This window comes from Quercus robur, chromosome 2, assembly GCF_932294415.1.
Source record: "Quercus robur chromosome 2, dhQueRobu3.1, whole genome shotgun sequence".
Taxonomy (NCBI): Eukaryota; Viridiplantae; Streptophyta; class Magnoliopsida; order Fagales; family Fagaceae; genus Quercus; species Quercus robur.
Genome location: NC_065535.1, coordinates 56,459,994 through 56,480,818, shown reverse-complemented (window position 1 = coordinate 56,480,818; position 20,825 = coordinate 56,459,994). Strand labels below are relative to the sequence as shown.

The 20,825-nt window shown below is 35.7% G+C and overlaps 2 protein-coding genes across 4 annotated transcripts; one reads left to right on the top strand and one right to left on the bottom strand.

The window, feature by feature from the left end:
- Positions 1-805: 805 nt before the first annotated feature.
- Positions 806-8,124, top strand: LOC126714111 (vegetative cell wall protein gp1-like). 3 transcript variants are annotated; one of them, XR_007651543.1, is made up of 9 exons: positions 806-1,405; positions 2,466-2,556; positions 2,669-3,061; positions 3,275-4,065; positions 4,858-6,143; positions 6,617-6,803; positions 6,974-7,048; positions 7,208-7,768; positions 7,968-8,124. XR_007651543.1 is itself a non-coding variant. In XM_050414112.1 (5 exons), exons 2-5 carry the CDS (start codon positions 2,542-2,544, stop codon positions 4,184-4,186), a joined length of 1,203 nt encoding a protein of 400 aa, XP_050270069.1. In that variant the 5' UTR covers positions 806-1,405; positions 2,466-2,541; the 3' UTR covers positions 4,187-4,260. The 3 variants fall into 3 exon arrangements, 1 of the variants encoding a protein (XP_050270069.1); XR_007651542.1 differs by having other exon boundaries at positions 6,599-6,803; positions 7,968-8,118; XM_050414112.1 differs by lacking the exons at positions 4,858-6,143; positions 6,617-6,803; positions 6,974-7,048; positions 7,208-7,768; positions 7,968-8,124 and adding an exon at positions 4,183-4,260.
- Positions 8,125-12,417: 4,293 nt separating this feature from the next.
- Positions 12,418-17,546, bottom strand: LOC126700932 (uncharacterized). Its single transcript, XM_050399098.1, has 3 exons — positions 17,543-17,546; positions 14,553-15,173; positions 12,418-14,303 (listed from the first exon to the last, which is right to left on the bottom strand). Exons 1-3 carry the CDS (start codon positions 17,544-17,546, stop codon positions 12,418-12,420), a joined length of 2,511 nt encoding a protein of 836 aa, XP_050255055.1.
- Between the last annotated feature and the right edge of the window lie 3,279 nt (positions 17,547-20,825).

Here is a 20,825-nt window from a genome sequence, read left to right as displayed (position 1 = left end):
ATCTTTCCAATTCTCCCCACTAAAGGCACGTTTACTTATGAGCCCTATAAGTACAATAGCAAATGAAAACTGATCCGATCTCAGCGACCAGACACCTGTTACAGAAATTTTTTGTAAGTGCAATAAAGAAAAAAAAGTAAAACTGCAATGCCAAAAGACTCATGAGTACAAGCTATTCCGCTACAGTAGTTGAACATAACAAACAGAACTGTTAAGCATTCAAGACGTCTAAGTTAAAGAACAAGCAGGGTCAAAATCAAAAGGCAAAGCCCAGGAGTTTGTTAATTCAATGTCTTAAAATCTCCATAATTTGCATGTGCATTCAGATAGTAATCAACACTTTGCATGTGTAGTCTAATAATAATCAACACTTGGGATCTGTATTCTGATAATAATCAACATCGCTTTCTTATAGATTATAGTGACCATGACTAATCTATATTTCATCCAAATATCAACACAACTAAAAGAGGCCGTCTGAAACTGGTGAGTTCCCCACAATATCATAAAAGGGTTCACAAAAACAGCTATTCATCAAATTGCTCTCTAAAACTTTCAAAACCCCAAAAACACTGTTCACAGAATAGAGCAGCCAGTGCCGGCCCTAGACATTTTGAAGCCTTAGGCGAACGATTAAAACAGGCCTTTTTTATATTTACATATTAATAAAATTAATATTTTTATATCATAAAATATTTGATTTAAATTTATTTTTCTTGCCCTTGAGATGCAAACTATCTAATTAAATTTTTGTATTCCAGTTTTCCCAACATTTCTTTTTTGAGATGCATCCTTTTTTTTTTTTTTTGATAATCCTTTAGTACTATTATTTACTTTTGTTTTTTGTTTTACGTGTTCCAATGTTTTTATTTTTTTGGATTGAAGTCTTTTGTTGCAGTAATACACAGTAAAAGGTCCAAAACGCAAGATTTGGAATAAAAATAAAACACTCCCATTAAAAAAATACATAAAACGCAAGATTAAATAAAATATATAGTAAGAGTAAAACCAAAACTCCAGCCCACAAGTCTTATTAATAGCAACGTCAACCACAGCCCAGATTTAAAATATTGTATTAGAAAAAAATAAAAGCAGTGAACCCAAAATACAAGAGTCAAGACTAGGGGCAGCAAAGAAAGAGTGTGTCAAAGAGATATCAAATCTTAAATCAGAGAAGAGAGAGGAAAATAAACTCAAACTAGAGAAGAGAAGGTCATACCTCAGCCAATTCTACTAGTGTGTGAGTGTGAACAATAGATCAGACAGAAAAGTGAAGGTATGACACCAAGCCACCAACAGAAGGGATTCAAATTGGGTCAGTAGTGACTAGTGAAGAGGAAGAATAAGATTATGCAAATTGCTAAAGCAGAGCTAAGAGAGAAAGACAGAGAGAGAAACAATACAGGTAAAAAAATTTGGGATTTGGGGTTTTTTATTTGTAATTGTTTTGTGTGTAATTTTTTTAGACCTATCTTGTTGTTAATTTTGGTTTGTCTAGAGGCTAAATGACTTTATTTTTTAGACAACTGATTTGTTTAGACCAGAAGATTTTCTTCTTGTTGGGTCAAAAGGATGGAGCAGATTTTATTTATTTCTTTATTTATTTTCCAAGATTCAGTAGGGGCCAAAAATAATTTGTTGATATGTTGGGGTGAAGTTTAATTTTTCAGGCTATATATACTACCCATTTTTTTCCAAAATTTTGGGGCCTCCTTCCACTAGGGGCCTTAGGCCATTGCCTAATTGGCCTAGTGGAAGGGCTGGCACTGAGAGCAGCCCCCGAATCCTCAAGTTTTCTCCCTTTCTTGTCCTCCAAATCTAAAATCAAGTTTTCTCCCTTTGCTGTCCTCCAAATCTAAAATCCTATGCCTTTTCTACACCATTAACGCCATCTATTCACAACTTGCTGTCCAAATCTGTCAGCTCAGATTTGGATCCTTTCCCATTTTTCCTAGCTACATCATTTAATGAAATTAGTCATCAAACTAAAGTTAACACAACAGTTTTTATTTGTTTAAAGATAAAGAAAATTTATTCAATAAAGAGGAACCTCTAGTACACGGGACTTGCACCCAAAGCTTACCTAAAATAAGTTATAAATAATTTTTAGGTTGAAATTAAACTTCATAATAGATCTGAGGGAAAAAGAAGATGAGAAAATAGCTGGTTTGTGCTTTGTCTTTTAAAAGGGCCGTTTCTTATTCCAGTGATATTATTAATTAGTTTAATATCTTTAAGATTATCTCAGTAGTTATATGTGATTACATTATCTTAGTTTTAACAGTCTCATACGTTTTATATTGATATTGATATTATTAATTAGTTTAATATCTTAGTTTTAACATCCAATTAACATTAATTGCTAGGTTTCAGCTTTTAGTATTATATTCATATTTAATATATGTGATTACATTATAGTTTTAAGATTATCTCAGTACTTATTGATCCATTCTTCTTGATTGTAGGTGGTTGTGGGTCCCGAACAAGAAAAATAGGCCCGCCCACATTTTCAGGGACAGGTATCGCGAGCAACTAGCTTCCATGTTGCCAGACCAGGTATGAAAATGCCTTATTTTACGCTTTTACGAACATCCATATAGGTTTTGTGAACTTTGAAATATAAACATTGTTCCGTAATGTGTTGTGTACTTTTTTTTGGCTATTGTAGGTGGTGTGGCAGCCATATGAAGCTCATTTTGACGACCTCCCGCCGTGGTGTGTTGCAGGGAGGGCCGTATGGACGGCAACGGTGCCGCTTGTATGTTTCCACCTAGTAGAGAAACATACACCGGATCGTGTTGTTCGTCAATTTGGGATGATCCAAGAAATTCCCGAAGCTGTTAACACTGACAGAGTGCTTCATGGCATTGATTTGAGGGGGAAGATCGGTGTTAATTGGATGCAGAAACATGCTGTGCATATCCTTGAGTGGGGTAATCGCTTTGTTCGGCGTTGTGAAGCAGTGCTTGGTGATATGCCTCCAGAGCACGAGTACCACGACTGGTTCAAAAGGGTGACTCGGAGGTTCATCGATAGGCCTGGTGCTGTAGTGACTCTGCTGGTAACTTCTCTATTTCTAACCCAAGTTACCGTGTTTCTTACCATTGGTCACATGTTTAGAGAGCATGATGTTTGCCTCGTGTATTTTTTGCTTAGCACTTCATCTCCCTTTAATTTGCAATTTTTAGTAGCAGAATCAACATTTATTTTATTATCAATTCGCATTGTTGATTTCGTATTGCAGGTCTAATATGTGTGGTCTTTTCATGTGCAGATTGAAGGATACGTCCGTTTGTTGAGGCGTCATCTAGTGGGCACGGAGGACCACAATGACATTACTGAGGTGCTGACGGCAGTGCAGGCGATGGCACGTGTCCAACCTCCTATCCCTGAGGCCCCGATTGAGGAGGCAGCTATGCCTACCGGCCCAAGCACGAGCACAGCTCCGGCCGGATGTCAATCCCGTCCGCCTGTTGCTACCCCTCAGCTTCTCCCTACCCCCGATCCCTCTGCATCCACCCCACATGCATCCGCCAGCCCCACCATCCCTTCATCCACCCCACATCCATCCCCTACCGTCACCATCCCTTCACCCAACCCACATTCAGCTCCTACGCCCACCATCCCTTCACCTAGCCCACATCCAGCCCCTACGCCCACCATCCCTTCACCCACCCCCCATCCATCTCCTTGCCCCACCATCCCTCCACCCACCCCACTTCCTTGTTCTGGCTCTGACGTCCGTCCACCCACCCCACAGTCATTAGATCAGCTGTCACCCATTCCATCATTTGACCTGGGTACCCCACCTGACATGCAGCAGGAGCCACCCTCCCATAGTTCATTTAGTACCCCTTCTTCAGCCATTGACCCACCCCATGTTCAGGCTGAGCAGGCGGTTGGGTTACCTACAGAGGCTGAAGGTCGGCCTAAACGCATATCAAAGGCACCTCCGTGTGGGACAGGGGGGCACAAACATGGACACAATGTTGGGCCCGAGGCATCTGACGAAGGACATGCAAGACCTCCTCCGCATTATACGAGACGACGTAAGATTCAAAAAAGGTATATGAAAGCTTAATGTGAAACAACACACTTTATTCCATTATTATTTCTCTTTTCACTTTTCAATAACATTATTTTTGTTTTCAATATGGTTTGAACGTACATTATTGGAACTAGGTGAATGCCTCAAATAATCCGATTAGCTGGAGGTAGATATTCCAACAGATTTATATGGTTCTTAGTGTGATGGTTTAGGTAATACTCCATGTTTAGGTAACATCTCCTTTCAAAGTCGTGCTTAACGATGATTTGTCATAGCATAAAATTTACCTTTGTAGTGCAAGCAATTTCCTTTTCAATATAATTACTAAATTTTCAATAAAAAATTCATTGGCTCCTTGGCACCACGGGCGTTAGTTGATTTAGTGAGAAATAAGGGGTGCAATAGTGTAGCTGTATCTCTCTTTCTCTGAGAGAATAGTTTCATTTTAACTTTGAAAATAAATCCCTAAATATTTGTTGTGACCTTGGGGGGCCAGCTCTTTTGGAAGTGGGGAGGTGCAGCTCTTTTTTTTTTGGCCAAACCTCTAAAAATTTCAATGTTTGTGTGTGTGTATAACTCTAAGTCATGTTAGTTTTTATTTTAATATTAGCGAGTATGAATTTATGTCTCTAAGTTTCATATCATGGTATTTTTCAAGATGGGTTAGATGTTATTATCTGGGTGGGAATTTCATTAAGTTCATCCTTGAAATTGTTCACATACAGAAACATACATTGTGATTTGTTTTCCCTTTCTAAGTATTCATATTGAGTCAACCAATTAATATATTCTTGAAACTCCCTCAACAGATGAAGAGATGTATATCAGACTCTTGGACCAAGTTCTGCAGTTGAATCAGCCACTCTGCTGGCATTTGGAAGTCTTTTCACCTCTCCATATAGAGGTTCAGAGCTGTACATCGATATTCATGAAGCTCCAAGAGATCAGCGGATACAGTCTTTGATTATTGAATTTCTTCATTTTGTCCCTGAAATTTTGAGTGCAGGAAAGGAGTTTGCTGATAAGAACATAAATGCCCATTTTCTTGGTGCACAGCTCAGATTGTTAGATGGGCAGTTCAAGAATCATTGGAAAGCTACTTTTCTGAGTTTAAAACAGAAAGTAGAATCTTTGGGACAGAGTCCACTCCCTATTCATATTTTTGTGAGGACTGATCTTCCCGAAGGTAATTGGACTGGAAGTTACTTGGGGGATTTGGCTAGAGATTCACATCATTTTAATCTGCATTTTCTGAGAGAAGAAGATGAGTTAGTAATAAAAACATCCAAAAAAGTTGTGGCTGCTAAGCATAGCCTGAGGTTTGCATTTGTTCCAGAGAGCATGGGTGGACTAAAAAAACCATTGCCCTTCTGAGAGATTACCTGATGTACTTCTATTCATAGAGGAAGCTTTTTGCAGCTGCGCTTCACTTGGTTTTGTTGGGACTGCGGGGTCTACTATTGCAGAGAGTCTAGAGCTTATGAGAAAATTTGGCACATGTGCAAGCCAAAGTCTGACTGCATTGTGACAAGTGGCTTGGTATGATAAAAAGTAAAAACTAAACTCATTGAAGGTGGTGTTAGTTTATGAGAAGAAATTTCTATGGTTAAGGGTTGTAGAAGTATGCTTTACAAGCCTTCCACTTGAATAGTCTTGCAGTAAAAGATGATGGGACTAGCAGTCTTCGGCAATGTCACTTATGCTTTCTTGCGATTCTTGTGATCCAGCCAGCATTTCATCCAAATCTTCTGTTTGTTGAAGGCACAGAAAACCGTTAAGGAAGAAATTTCCTCATGTCAGGATTCAACTCCACTGAGGTTGCAGTTTAGTGAAGGTCAATGTAAATATCTTACAGTCTCAAGGAGAAGAAAGAGGATACTTCTCAGATTTGACATGTGATCTGCTCTCTCCCATTTGATCTCCATCCACTCAGAACAGTTAGATCAGTTCCGATTTCATTGTTGATCTCTTTTTTCCTCTTCTAGTACATGGCTGTCTACTCGATTAAAGCTTGGAAAGGATGCGACACTCTACTTCTTCCAAATTCTTACTCAATGGGTCGACCTTTAGATCAACCTCTCTCTCTCTTGGCCTGGTATAGCAATTGGTGTTAATCGCTGTCTTACTGTTTACCAATTACTTAACCACTCATTTAGAGCAGTTGTGGCTATAAATTATGCGAGCTCTTGTAGGTGTTTATTGTCGTCTTGATCTCACATTGCTCCAAATTCCTTTTATTTCCTATCGGTTTCACTTTCTAATTCCTTGCACCTCTTAGTGTTTATAACAGAGATATCTATGGTTCAAATCTCTTATCCCATTGTTGTAACTATCGAATTATTAAAAAAAAGAATAAAAATTCAATATATATATATATATATATATATATAGTAATTGCCGTGTTGTCGTAGTGTTTTGTTCTTATTCATGTCCATATCTGTGGTTTTTAGGCTATGACCTCTTGAGATGCGTTTAATCTTAGCAGTCTGTGTGTTGGTTGTACTGTACTTGCCCCGTTTGTCTATAAAATGACTAGTTATTGTTCTTCAGGTGTTCCATGGACTGAAGACGAACATAGGATGTTTTTACTTGGACTACAGAAGCTTGGCAAAGGTGATTGGCGTGGACTAGCTCGCAATTATGTTATATCAAAGACACCCACTCAAGTGGCCAGCGATGCATGGTTAATTATGTCTCCTAACACTTGGACCAAGTTCTGCAGATGAAGAGATGTATATCAGACTCCTAACATTGTGTATGGTTAATTATTTTACATTTGGGTTGACATTCCATTCTTTTTCTTTGAAGGGGGGTGGGAGGTAGGGTTTATAGCTAGCTTTAAGTTCATCAACTTGTGTGGTTCTTATAGTTTTGCTGATTGTTTTTGTTCTTGCTTAGATTCTAATATATCTTTATGCTTTGCAGATCTTTAGGGCCTTATCATATATTCATCGCTGCATTGGAGTATGTCATCGGGACATTAAACCTCAAAACCTTTTGGTACGTCTGCTAAAAAATTTGCATGTCTATTTTAGATATTTAACTTATGTTTTCTTTAAGCTGCACTGCTATTGCCTTTGTAAGGATGACACAGGAAAAAAATGCAGGTTAACAACTTATTCTAACTAAAAGCTATTGCTCTTGTATATCTTAATGCAGTTGATTCTATCAGCAAACAATATATGAAGCTATTGGCAGTCAGCAGTACAATTGCCTGAGGGAGTGCAACATTTTAGTTGTACCACAATCTAGTACAGATTATTGGACATAGACTTACTAATAATGTATTATATTTGCAAACATGTGGCTTAATTTTAAGAGTAAGACCATCAATTCTGTAAGCGAGAGCACTTTGTTCTCCCTTCTGGTGAAAAGGCTGATGAGGTTCTAAAGTAGGATATTTTGGATTGTTGGACGCCAGAAAATCACTATCGATGGACTGAATCTGAGTCTTAAACATGTTGGGTTTAGACCATCGATAATGATTTTCTGGAGTCCAGCAATCCAGAATATCCGACTTTAGAACCTCATCAGCCTTTTCATCAGTTTCCTTGGACCCTACCTCTCACGTTCAAGTAGCTGCACTAATGTTGGAGGTAAATGGATGTGGAAATAGCACTTTGCTGACTGACACTGATGATGGATATAGAGAAACCAAGAGGGGGTGAAGTTTTGCTTGGGGAGCATACTGTCCTGCCAAACTATTTTGAGCAAAATCAGGTGTGTTAGTGTCTACAATGTTGTAACTCCCATTTATCTAATGATCATGGTGTTTCTACTTTTTCATGCTTAATTCTAAGCTCCAATGGTTTTACAAACATATACATGTACTTCATATATATTTTTATATAATTGGCAGTTTGTATGTTTTGCTAATTTTTTGCTTGTGCTCACTGACACTGACCCGCATCTATTTTAGGCTGAGGCACTTCATTTGAATAAAACAGTGCTTGAGACAGTAGTAGAAGCTGCAGAGGACTGGAGAAGTGATGACAGAAAGGGACTCCTTGGGCGTTGTAATAGCACTAGCGTTATAATAGCACACAATGTATAATTGTATCAATAAATTTTTTTTTAGAAATACTATTTGTATCAATTTAATGACTCAGCCGTGGCAAAATCAAGCCAATGTCATCATTAGGTGTGAATTTTTTTAGTAACTTTAATAAAATGGCCACCCTCCAAAAAAAAAAATAATAATAAAATGGCCAAATTAAAGAGATTTTGGTTTTTAAAAATTTGTCACAGTTTTAGTTTTAGTTGGGTCTTGTTAACAGATGCCCTTAGATTATTTGTTACCAAAGCATTTTTAAGGACAAAAACTTAGTTAATTTTTTTTTTATCAAATGCTTTTAAAAATAGTTCCTAAACCTATACTTTTAGAGCATCGTAAATTTTTCAAGCCATTTAATAGTATCAATTTTGTCCCTCGACTTTGAAATCAATTTCCCCAACTATTAGTTGTATCAATAGTGTTGTTCATACACTTTTAAAACCAATTTCTAAGAATAAAATTAACTTCATTTAAATGTTGAAAGTCGAAATTAGCACATTTATATTAACATTGATGCCAATTTAAAGTTATATATATACACACTATTTGTCAAAGTAATGGGGAAGAATAACGTTTTAGTTAAGGTAAGCAATAGTCCTATATGAATGCACTCAATTGTAAATTTGCAGCTGTTTTTTAACTATATATTTTTTTGAAAAGTAATGATATTTTAGCAAGGGAATAGACTATTACATGCACAAGGAGTGCCTTAGGAGTGCCTTTTTGTTAATAAGAGATGGTTTGAAAACAGTTTGAATACATGTGCATCTAATGTTTCATATTGTTTACAATCTTACAATTGAACGGAAATATGTTGTTGACATTGATAAAAATATCGATATCACCAAGATAACTCCATCAACAAGAGTTGCTCTCCATAATGACAGTTATGTGCTTCATTTAATCTTGCCAAGCAAAGTTGATCCATTGGTCAACCTCATGAAAGTTGAAAAGGTTCCAGATTCCACATATGAAATGATTGGCGGTCTTGACCAGCAAATTAAAGAGATAAAGGAGGTTTGTCTCGTGTACCCTTTTGAATACATGTGCATCTAATGTTTCATATTGTTTACAATCTTACAATTGAACGGAAATATGTTGTTGACATTGCTAAAAATATCGATATCACCAAGATAACTCCATCAACAAGAGTTGCTCTCCATAATGACAGTTATGTGCTTCATTTAATCTTGCCAAGCAAATGAAAGATCCATTGGTCAACCTCATGAAAGTTGAAAAGGTTCCAGATTCCACATATGAAATGATTGGCGGTCTTGACCAGCAAATTAAAGAGATAAAGGAGGTTTGCCTCGTGTACCCTTTTGAATACATGTGCATCTAATGTTTCATATTGTTTACAATCTTACAATTGAACGGAAATATGTTGTTGACATTGATAAAAATATCGATATCACCAAGATAACTCCATCAACAAGAGTTGCTCTCCATAATGACAGTTATGTGCTTCATTTAATCTTGCCAAGCAAATGAAAGATCCATTGGTCAACCTCATGAAAGTTGAAAAGGTTCCAGATTCCACATATGACATGATTGGCGGTCTTGACCAGCAAATTAAAGAGATAAAGGAGGTTTGCCTCGTGTACCCTTTTACTTTCTGCATTTAAACTGGTAGTGGCAATGGTGACAGTGAAGTGCAGCGGACTATGCTGGAGCTTCTCAACCAGCTGGATGGATTTGAAGCATCAAATAAAATAAAGGTATCGTGTGTGTTTTCATTATGCAGATTGGGTTGTTTAGTTTTTGGTACTTTTCTTTATTGTGACCTCAACTATTTAAACAGATTCATCTCTTATTGTAAGTATTTGGCAAGCATGTCAAAATAGGCTTCATTCTTGTAAAGATTGCCAGTATTTTATTCAATTTAAACAATCTCAACTCTTTTCGATGGATTTGGACAGAATGATAAGTATTGTCTTGTTAATTCCATAACGACCTATTGCACTGGGCTATTATACTCTTCAGAAGTGAAAGATTGTGTGTTTTCTCTGTGCATAATCATATTATCCCTTCTTCCTTCATGGCATTTATTTTGTTTGCTGCAGGGTGTGTGCACAGAATCTGGGATGTTTGCTCCGAGGGAGAGGAGGGTTGATGTAACAGAAGAAGATTTTGAGATGGTAGTGGCAAAGGTAATGAAGAAGGAGACCGAGAAAAACATGTCATTGCGGAAGCTATGGAAGTAGTGTGTCTCCATGTTAATGTTTTGTTTCACTCCACCACCCTGAATATAATTGATCCGTGGCTTTGTTCTTCACACACAGCTAACAGCTCTGTTCTTTGTATGGATATAAAAGCCACATGGGGGTGCCCACACTTTGTTGAAGTTTTTTAAATACCACTGGCATCTCATTTTATTTTGTTAAATATTCTTATTGTGATACATTTTTATGTAATATGTGTTTTACTTCAACTATCTGACAAGAATGTCCGTAGACAATGACTGTCAATCTGTTATCAATCTATTGATTAGACGACCAGAATGATAATTAAAAATCTGTGCTTAGTGGACAAGCACATGTGGCTTAGTTTTCTGGGCATGTGTAGCTGTAGCATGAGACATAGCACTCAGGGATCAATCCTACCATGTAGTGGTTGTAAATGAGCTAATTAGAGTTAGAACTTCAATTATATTCAAAATAAAATTAAAAACACAAGTTTGAACTTTTAATAGTCCACTCAATTGTAGGTGCTTATAGTTTGTGCATTACAATGTGATATGAAATTATACTGAATGTGTGCTTTTTGTGTATTGTTGGATTGTGAAGACATGAGATGTTGATTTTCTTTTCTTTTTCTTTTTTTTTGGATTTACAGGGTTGGGTTACTTAGATGTTGGCAGTTGAAAACAAATAAACCAGATTGTATAATTTTATTTTGTTCATTTCAGTTATATTTTTGGATTTACAAGGTTTACTCTTCGATGTTGGCGGTTTAGTAAAAAATTACCTGAAATTAGTTCTCAAATGGGGTAATAACAAAAAATTGAAAAAAAAAAAATCGCAGTAGAAATGGGGTTACCATAAATGGAAATGAGTCTAAGACTCGGTTTCTACTTATAGAAATCGAGTATCTTATACTCGGTTTCCATAAATAGAAATCGAGTCTTAGAGACTCGATTTCTATTTATGGAAACCGAGTATAAGATACTCGAGTTCCATTGGGAATTTTTTTTTTTTTTGTGTGTTTGGCCGCAGGTCACCAAAATTGGGGCAAAATTAAAAAAGGATTCCCAGTAGAACTCGAGTATTTTATACTCGGTTTCCATAAATGGAAATCGAGTCTTAGAGACTCGATTTCCATTTATGGAAATCGAGTATAAGATACTCGAGTTCTACTGGGATATTTTTTTTTTTTCTGTGCCGCAGGTCACCAAATTGGGGAAAAAATGGTTCCCAGTAGAACTCGAGTATTTTATACTCGGTTTCCATAAATGGAAATCGAGTCTTAGAGACTCGATTTCCATTTATGGAAACCGAGTATAAAATACTCGAGTTCCACTGGCATATTTTTTTTTTTTGTGTGTTTGGCCGCAGGTCACCAAATTGGGGCAAAATTAAAAAGGAGGCAAACTTCCCAGTAGAACTCTAATTTTATACTCGATTTCCATTTATGGAAATCAAGTATAAGATACTCGAGTTCCACTGGGATATTTATCTAATGTTTTTTTTTTGCCGCAGGTGCATGGACCAGAATTAATTTTCTCCCCTGCATCAAATTTTCCAGGGTCCAGAACACATCAAACAACTACATACGCTATGATACGCGAACGGAGCATACATTAAAGTTCTACAACCAGATTAAAACAGTAACTATTCAATAAAATTATTGTTGGATAAAAAGTCTTAGCACACAATGGCAGTTCAATACTAGAAGGGCAACTTGCCAAAGTAATATCATTGTTCGTATTATAGGAAAAAGCTGCATCACGCAACTAATGTAACGAGTAAAATGGATAGCAAATAGTTCAATTATCCGTAATTTACAACAATAAACAAAATAACAACTAAGTTAATACAACATAGTGGTGATATTCGCCTAGCGGAAGCTCCATACTGATATAACATATTATACATATTCACCTAACACTTGTCCATACTGATACAACATACTCTACATAATCACCTAGCTTGTCCATACAGAAGATCACGACAAGTCTCACGTACAATGTCACTTACGAAAATCAAGTCTCCGCTTGCCTGACAAACATTAAATACGGTTATTAGTTTCCAAATGCAAAGAACAAAAACCAAATGACATTCTGAGTATATTATATAAAAACAGTGACGGCACTTGCCTAGTTCATAGCACTACCACTTGTCGAAGCCCCATGGGAATTGGGACAGCATCTACGGTTATGCCCCTCTTGATGACACACTTTACATCGTTGCCTCGGTTGAATCTCCCTCAACTCCGGATCTTCCCTCCGGCTTCCCCGTTCTCGCCGTACCCCATCCATTTCATTCCTTATTCTTGACATCGTAGGACGACCTTTGGCCCGCAACAATTGTGGGTCAGGCACCCACCGTGGTCCGCGAACGTCTGTCCATAATGACTCTGACTTTGGCACCACAAAATTATGTGAATATGTGAGAATGGCGTTGTTCAGATTGTAACATGGGTCAATATAGCTGGGCGCATCGAGATGTAGACCTTTAAGAACTTTAATTGCATGTGAACAAGGGATCTTCAAGTTTTGCCACTTTCCACAACCACATGTTCTATCAAATATGCGCACATCATGACTGTGATTTCCCCCTCCAGCTCTATGGTCGTTATACGGGGTAACCACTTGATATATACCCTCTGCATGATTATAATTCCTCAGAGTGTGTCCTGCAATTTTCTGCTCATTTTTGTTATAGATCTCCATTGCATAATCACTCCACACCTTACCTCGAGAGAGATCAGAAGTAATTTGTTTATGTCGATCGTGGAAATATGCAACAAGTTTAAAAAAAGTGAACTCAACCATTGCAGCAATGGGCAAACCGCGGGCACCTTTAAGAACCCCATTAAAGCACTCAGAGATATTGGTTGTCATTGCCCCGTAACGTCTTCCACCATCATGTGACTGGGTCCATTTGTCTACATCCTCACTCATTAGATATGTGTATGGCATATAACGTATAATCCGGCGATCAGTAGGGTCTACACCCCTCAGTAAATTAATCTCGGCCTCTTTAATGGTTTGCATTATGGACACAAATTTAGCATCATGAGTCGCATATCCAGCTTTCAAGGCCAATGCCTTTAGAGTCGGGTTATCAAAGTGTGTGTTGAAGTTGCTAGCAACATGTCGAAGGCAATATCGATGATATACCCGTTCTCTTCCGTCTTGCCCTCTAGGCCACTCTCGAATGGCGCATTTGATACCTTTATGTCGGTCAGAAATAATGCAAATGTCCTTGTTTTCAATAACACGCTCTATCGAAGTCCTGAGACACTCTAAAAACCACCCCCAACTAGCCCCTGACTCCTTATCCACAACAGCAAAGGCGATAGGCAAAACCTTTTGATTAGCATCCGTTGCCATTGCAATCATCAATACCCCTTTGTATTTACCATATAAATGAGTTCCATCAATACTGATCACTGGCCTGCAATACTGGAATGCAGCAATGCATGGAGCGAATGCCCAATATACATAGCGCAGTAACGTAGTACCTTCTAATGGCTTAGGTATGGTGTGATAGCTATACTGGGTACCCGAATCCTGATCCAAGTATGCCAACAACAACTTTCGCAACCTTTGGTAAGACTCCTCCCAATCCCCAAAAATCTTAGCAATTGCCTTCTGTTTTGCGTCCCATACTTTATAGTAAGAAAGCTCATGATCATACTTAGTACGTATGATCTCCCAAAGCTCATCAATAGTAGCAGTGTGCTTTTTTCGCAATCTTCCCACAATTTCTGATGCAACAAAATTAGAATCCATCATTCTACCGTCTCTTCGCAGCCCAAAGGGTATACAACTGTGTGGACCCACATAAGACGTGACCATCCACAGACCATTCAATTTAGACTTCATGTATGCCCCAACGTACCACTTGCAGTTGTCGTCAACGCATGCGGCGCACAATTGAGTTGTGCTCGACCTTTGGATGGAGAAATTTCTATTATCCTTTGCTGCGTATATTATCAATGCACGCTTCACCGCAGCTTTATTTGCAAAAGTCAACCCTTTACAAAAATGCATCCCATCTTGCCAAGTACAAAGAAATGGTATCTGAAGAAGTGAAGGATCAACCATATCTTCCCAAGTATTTGCGTAGAATGAGTCCGCAGGAGCTCTGTAGCCAACGGTCGTATCTGTATCATGCTGGACACCAATATCATCATCATCTGCATCACCTTCATCATGGTACTCCATATTTTCCTCTTCAAAATTAGGAACGACTTCATGCTCATCCACATCGTTCTCAAAGTCACCTTGCTCAATCCTCTCTTCGTACTGATCCATATCATCATTATTTATGTTATCATTCGCAGCATGATCTTCGTCTTCGTCTTCCTCCTCTAAATGTGTCTCTTGAGAGTAGAGGGTTTCACCAGTATTTGCAACATAATCTTGAGATGGGAGCGTATAACCTCCCATTGCATACCCTCCCATTGTAGTGCATCCATTATCTAGGGTTGTAAATTGTAAAGCCGTAGATGTTTCTTGCACCACCTCAGTACTGTTGTCTACACTCGCCTCCAAACTTACATACAACTCAGCAGCATTTACTTGGGACATTTTCTGGATCCTATTAAACATCATCTTTACATGTTTATCTTCTTTAATCGCCATATACCCGTAATTTATCCGTTCATGAAGAACTTCTTGTGGGTAACGATAAATAATCTTGATGTCATACCAAGCAGGGTTCAATTTCAATTCGTCCATTATTTTCCTCTTCAAATCAGTCAACGTCTTCAACTTACGACGTAACATCATGTAGTAGCATTCAATACCCTCCCCTCTAAATGGAAATCCGTCAATCCCTTCAGGATTGTAAAGGGGTCCACCGAAGTATACATTTATGTCAATATTCTTCAAAGATTGTGAACCTATTAGAGAGCCAAGTAAATTTATGTTAGTGACATATTTGATCTCTTTGATTTAACATCAATTACAAAACCTTTTCTATCTACTCAAAGTACAACAATCGCAACTTCTAAAAGTGTAACAATTGCATATACTCACCCCACATCACATACAAACACACTCAATCATTATAATTTCATACTCAAACAAATAAAAAAACTGAAGACAAAACTCACCCTCTTTACAAAATTGAAACTCAGCTCTAACAAAAATATAAATAAAAATATCAAACCAAACAACAAAAGTCATGAGGATGTGCAAATGAATGAGTGCAATTATATAACAACATCATTCAAGTAATTTTAAATTAATGCCATACCCTATTACACTACTATTGATGAAATAACATAGAGCAGGGTTCATCAGACAAAAAAAGAAAAAAAAAAACACTAATGTGAATATAATCATGATCAATCAAATTAGACATATCATCTAATTTAATATATAAATATAAATATATTTGTATATTTAGCCTATTTATACAACTATATAATTAAATATTTATATAAATATATTTATATTTAGCCTATTTATACAACTATATAATTAAATATTTATATAAATACATTTATATAAATATATTTATATTTAGCCTATTTATACAACTATATAATTAAATATTTATATATTTATATAAATATATTTATATAAGTATTTATATATATAGTTGTATAAATATAAATATATTTATATAAATATTTAATTATTTAATTATATAGTTTTATAAATATATAAATAAAAATATGTATATATAAATATTTAATTATATAGTTGTATAAATATACATATAAATATAAATATATATACGTATTTTTTTTTTTAAGCCAAACGTATGCAGCCACAAATACATAAACACCTTTATACCTATGCCCAAATAACAAAAAGCAAATACCATGTACTATCCAACTAAGAGAGCCTCAAAAAGCTTATTAATCTCAAAGAACTAGAACCTTAAACCACAAAACATTCCCAGCTAAACAAAAGCTACAACTATATAATTAAATATTTATATAAATACATTTATATAAATATATTTATATTTAGCCTATTTATAAAACTATATAATTAAATATTTATATATTTATATAAATATATTTATATAAGTATTTATATATATAGTTGTATAAATATAAATATATTTATATAAATATTTAATTATTTAATTATATAGTTTTATAAATATATAAATAAAAATATGTATATATAAATATTTAATTATATAGTTGTATAAATATACATATAAATATAAATATAAATATAAATATAAATATATATACGTATTTTTTATAAGGAAACAAATATACATATTTTAATACAAACAAATATCTTATTAGAAAACAAATATATTTGCCTAATACAAACAAATATTTTATTACGAAATGGCATATACACTAAAACAATGCAAGCAATAATGGTTAAAGCAGCTATATACACTAAACAACTAATTAGAGAGTGAGGAGACCCTTACTTGACATAATGATGTGTAAATGTACTGCTGAGATTGTATGAGAGTGAGAGGAGCAATGTTTTGCTGCTAAATATGTATGAGAGTTTCAGTCTCTGTGAGAGTTCTTAAGAGAGGTTCTGTGATTGAAGTTGCTGAAGGTGTGAGAGTTGTTGAGGCTTTGTGATTTTGTTGAAGGTGTGAGAGTTGTGTTTAGTCTGAGAGTTGTGGTTCAACATAGTCTAAGAGAAGTTGTGGTTTAACATATTTTTTGAATATGTCTCAAAACAGACAAATTATATTCACGTGTACCTGCAACAAAGACTGTTGTTGTTGTTGACTAGCACAAGCACCAAAATAGACTAATAGGCTAACAAGCAACGGACAAACAATTCAAGTCCTTCAGCACTAGCACAGAGCACAATGTAATAGACTAGCACAGAGCACACAGCTTGATATGACCAGAGCACAGCAAAGACAGCTTGATATGACCAGATAGGCAGAGATGAGAGTGCTTTGAAACTCGAGTCTCTAAGACTCGAGTTTAGTTTGCCTTAAAACTCGAGTCTCAGAGACTCGGTTTCAAAGTTAAAATACGCGCGTTTTTTTACTTGAAACTCGAGTCTCTGAGACTCGGTTTACTTAAAGTAAAACCGAGTCTCAGAGACTCGAGTTTTACGTGGCATCTACGTGGAACTTGAGTTTCTGAGACTCGAGTTTCATGTAAACGCCACGTGGATTTTTTGCCACATCAAACAACGTAAACCGAGCCTCAGAGGCTCGATTTTGGGCCCAAAATCGAGCCTCTGAGGCTCGAGTTGCTAGTTTGCCAAAAAGTTTCAAAACCGGGCCAACTAACTGAATAGTTTGATCCTTATGGGTAATTACCCATTTTCGCCCTTTTGGTTTAATGTAAATAAATTTCTTTTTTTAATTTATTTTAGGATTTATAACAACTTTCTTATACTTGTGTGAGTTTGTGTCTAACACGTGTGTGTGTATATATATATATATATATATGTTGTTTATTAAAAAAAATAACTATGTTGTTTTTGTTTTGTGGAAACCAATAGAAGCAAATGAACACTTGAAGATGAAGTGAGGATGTGTCTGTAACTGGGGCGAAGTGAGGATGAAGATGTACACTTGAGACGTCAACCACATAGAGAAGAGAAAAAAAAGAAACCTTGAAGGTTGCTTGTTTCAGCAGAAGTCTCTCAAAAGTTGAAACAAATCTGCACCGGACAAAAGGAACCTCTGTGGCATACAAAAACAAAAGAAAAAGCCGGAAACACTTTGGGAGAAAGGAATATAATGAGACAATAGAGGGAAGAGTCCAAATCAAAAACAAAAGCTACGGCAAGAAACAAAACTCAAAAGAGTTCTTGTTGACTCAAACCACATGGAGAAGAGAAAAAAAGAAAAACCAAAAGCCGGAACAGAGAAGAAATTAAAGTTGCGGAAGAAAAAAAAGGGGAAGAGTCCAAATCAATCCCAAAAGCTGCGGCAAGAGACAAACCACATGGAGAAGAGAAAAAAAAGAAACCAAAAGCCGGAACAGAGAAGAAATAAAGTTGGGGAAGAACAAAAAGAACAAAAAGAAAGGGATTTTAACGTTAACGTTTAAGTAACATGAGTGTTAAAATGAGAGTTATCTCATTTAATGAGAAAAGCTAGCTATCCAAATTTTATTGATGAAACATGAAATTGAGCATAATTGATGGGACAGAAGATTTGGACTCGTTGCACTTGCCCACTATCCCCAGCTCTCAGTCTCAGAGTAGAAGGTCGTCCAATTTTCCTTATGCTGTGTGAACTGACACATTGACAAGTTGGTGGAAGGTCGTTGTTCTTGACTTATGCCAAGGACAACCATGATTGGAAGAGCTATTCCCATCAATAATAATATATAATTACATTCATTTGTTTATTGTTTAAGTGTGCATGAATTTATCCTTTATCTTTTTGTGTAATAGGCCTGGCCATAACCGTATGTGTTCCCAAAGGACAAAAGGTATTTGAAATTAAGTAGTTAATATGTTATCAAATCATAGGCTAGGAAGTAGAGAGCATGGGCTTGCAAAATTTAACGTATTACTCGTACTCTTTCTTTCTTTCTTTCTGTCTTATTATTATTATTTAAGTTCTTAAGGGAACTATTAGTATTTTTTTTAGTAAACTAGAAATTTTTTTTATAGGATTTTAGTAAACTAGAATTATTAGTAAATCACGCGAACTTGGTTAGTTGGATCACATGAAATGAAAGTCATTTTTTTAGTTAGTTAATGACATGTCATTTTCATATCCTTGTGTGAACATATCTTCTTATTATAAGATACTTTTTCAAATATAAAGGAATAAAAAAAAATTGAGCATTTGGCCTATCAACCTTGGAAATTTGTGTATAAATTCCACAAAATAAAATGATTATGCTAGTCCACAAAATAAAATAATAATAAAAAAGACTAATAAAAATAGGCCATGTGGGATTGATCCGACTTCTAACGGGTTGGGAATAAATTTAAAATGAATAAACATGTATAAAGTTTTTTTTTTTTAATTTTTTAATTTTTTTTAGAGAGAATTTCAATTAATGGCTTTTGCTCCTGATGATAACTCTATCATTAGACCAAGACACCAATCAGTTTTTGGTATAAGCGAGGATTGAACCTCAGATCTCTTATTCTACCATAAAAATTTTTACCAATTGAACTAATTGGAACCCACTATAAAGTCAAATATTATAAATTATAATCCAAACCAATTTTTTCCCACCCGACCCCGGTCTAATCATCATTGTTTTTTCATAATTAAGAAAATATATAAAAACTTAAAGAAGCAATAGGTAGACAAAGACTACCGTCTTCCAATATATCAAAAGCAACAAAACTAAAACTAAAAGTAGAAGGAAAAATATTGTTTCACACTCATTCACATCTATCATTTTACATATATAACTACAATTACAATTGATGTGAGAATGTTCACGTTATAAAAATATTCACATTTTAACACATAAAAGTGGATGTGAAAAAAAGAAATGTAAAATAATGAATGTTTGAGAATCAAAATCTAAAATAGAAATATAGGGAGTCTCCGACAAAACAAAGTTCTCGACCACTGTTTACAGAGTTCACCCTAGGGTTTGGAATCATACATATGAGGATTCAAGCTAGGATGAGTGGTAAAAGTAGAAGTGATCAGAAGGGAAACCAGCTCCTAGGTCTAGTCATATCATTTTCTGTTATCAACGTTTGCATACAAAGGCCTTGCACATTAGAGAACCTTGCATTTTGGCCAGTTTTGCTTAATTTTACCAATCAAAACTTTAGGCGCGGCATGTGATAGGATTCGAATCACACAAATTTTGCCAATTTTTTTTTTTTTTTTTTTTTTTTTGTTTTTTTTTTTTTCATTTTATATTTATAAGTTTTACTGCATGAATTAACTAAATTAATAACTTTTGTGACACAATTTTTTATAATTTTTTTTCGTGATTATTGAGATAAGAGATTAGTACAATATAAAAATGTAATAAAAGTGATTTTATACTAATCACGGCATGTCACTAAGTTGAGAAATAAGTTAAGCATGCATAGAAAGTTATCCTCTTGATAATTGCCATGTCATCATTTTTTGGAAGTTTATTATTGCTGGGGTTTACAGCAGTTAAAACTATTTATTTTTTATTTTTTTTTAGAGTTTCAACCTATAATCTCTTCCTGATGATAGATCTTTATCACTGGATTAAGACATGTAGGCCATTCAACAACATTATTTGAGTAGAGGTCAGTTTTGGTAGGCTTGAAATTTCAAATGAACTGACTTCTTGGCTTGATCACCACGCCCAGTAGAATAAACAGACACAGTTTCCACTTCTTTGCTATAAATTCATCATCCTAACATCACCAATCCACCACATTTCAAGAGAGCTTACGGTTAATCTTATTGGTGTATGATTGTAGCGGCCACATAACATATAAGCTATGAATATCAGACAGGCTGCAATTATATTCTCATCTCTTCCACTTTTGGGCTGTGTTATGGGTACCCTTTTTCACCTCTTTTCTACTTCTCTAACAGAAACAGACCCTTCTACAGGGGAAAACAACCAGTCAAAAGAGGAGGAAAATGATTTTGCTACCACAAGTAACACAGCTTCCCAGAAGCA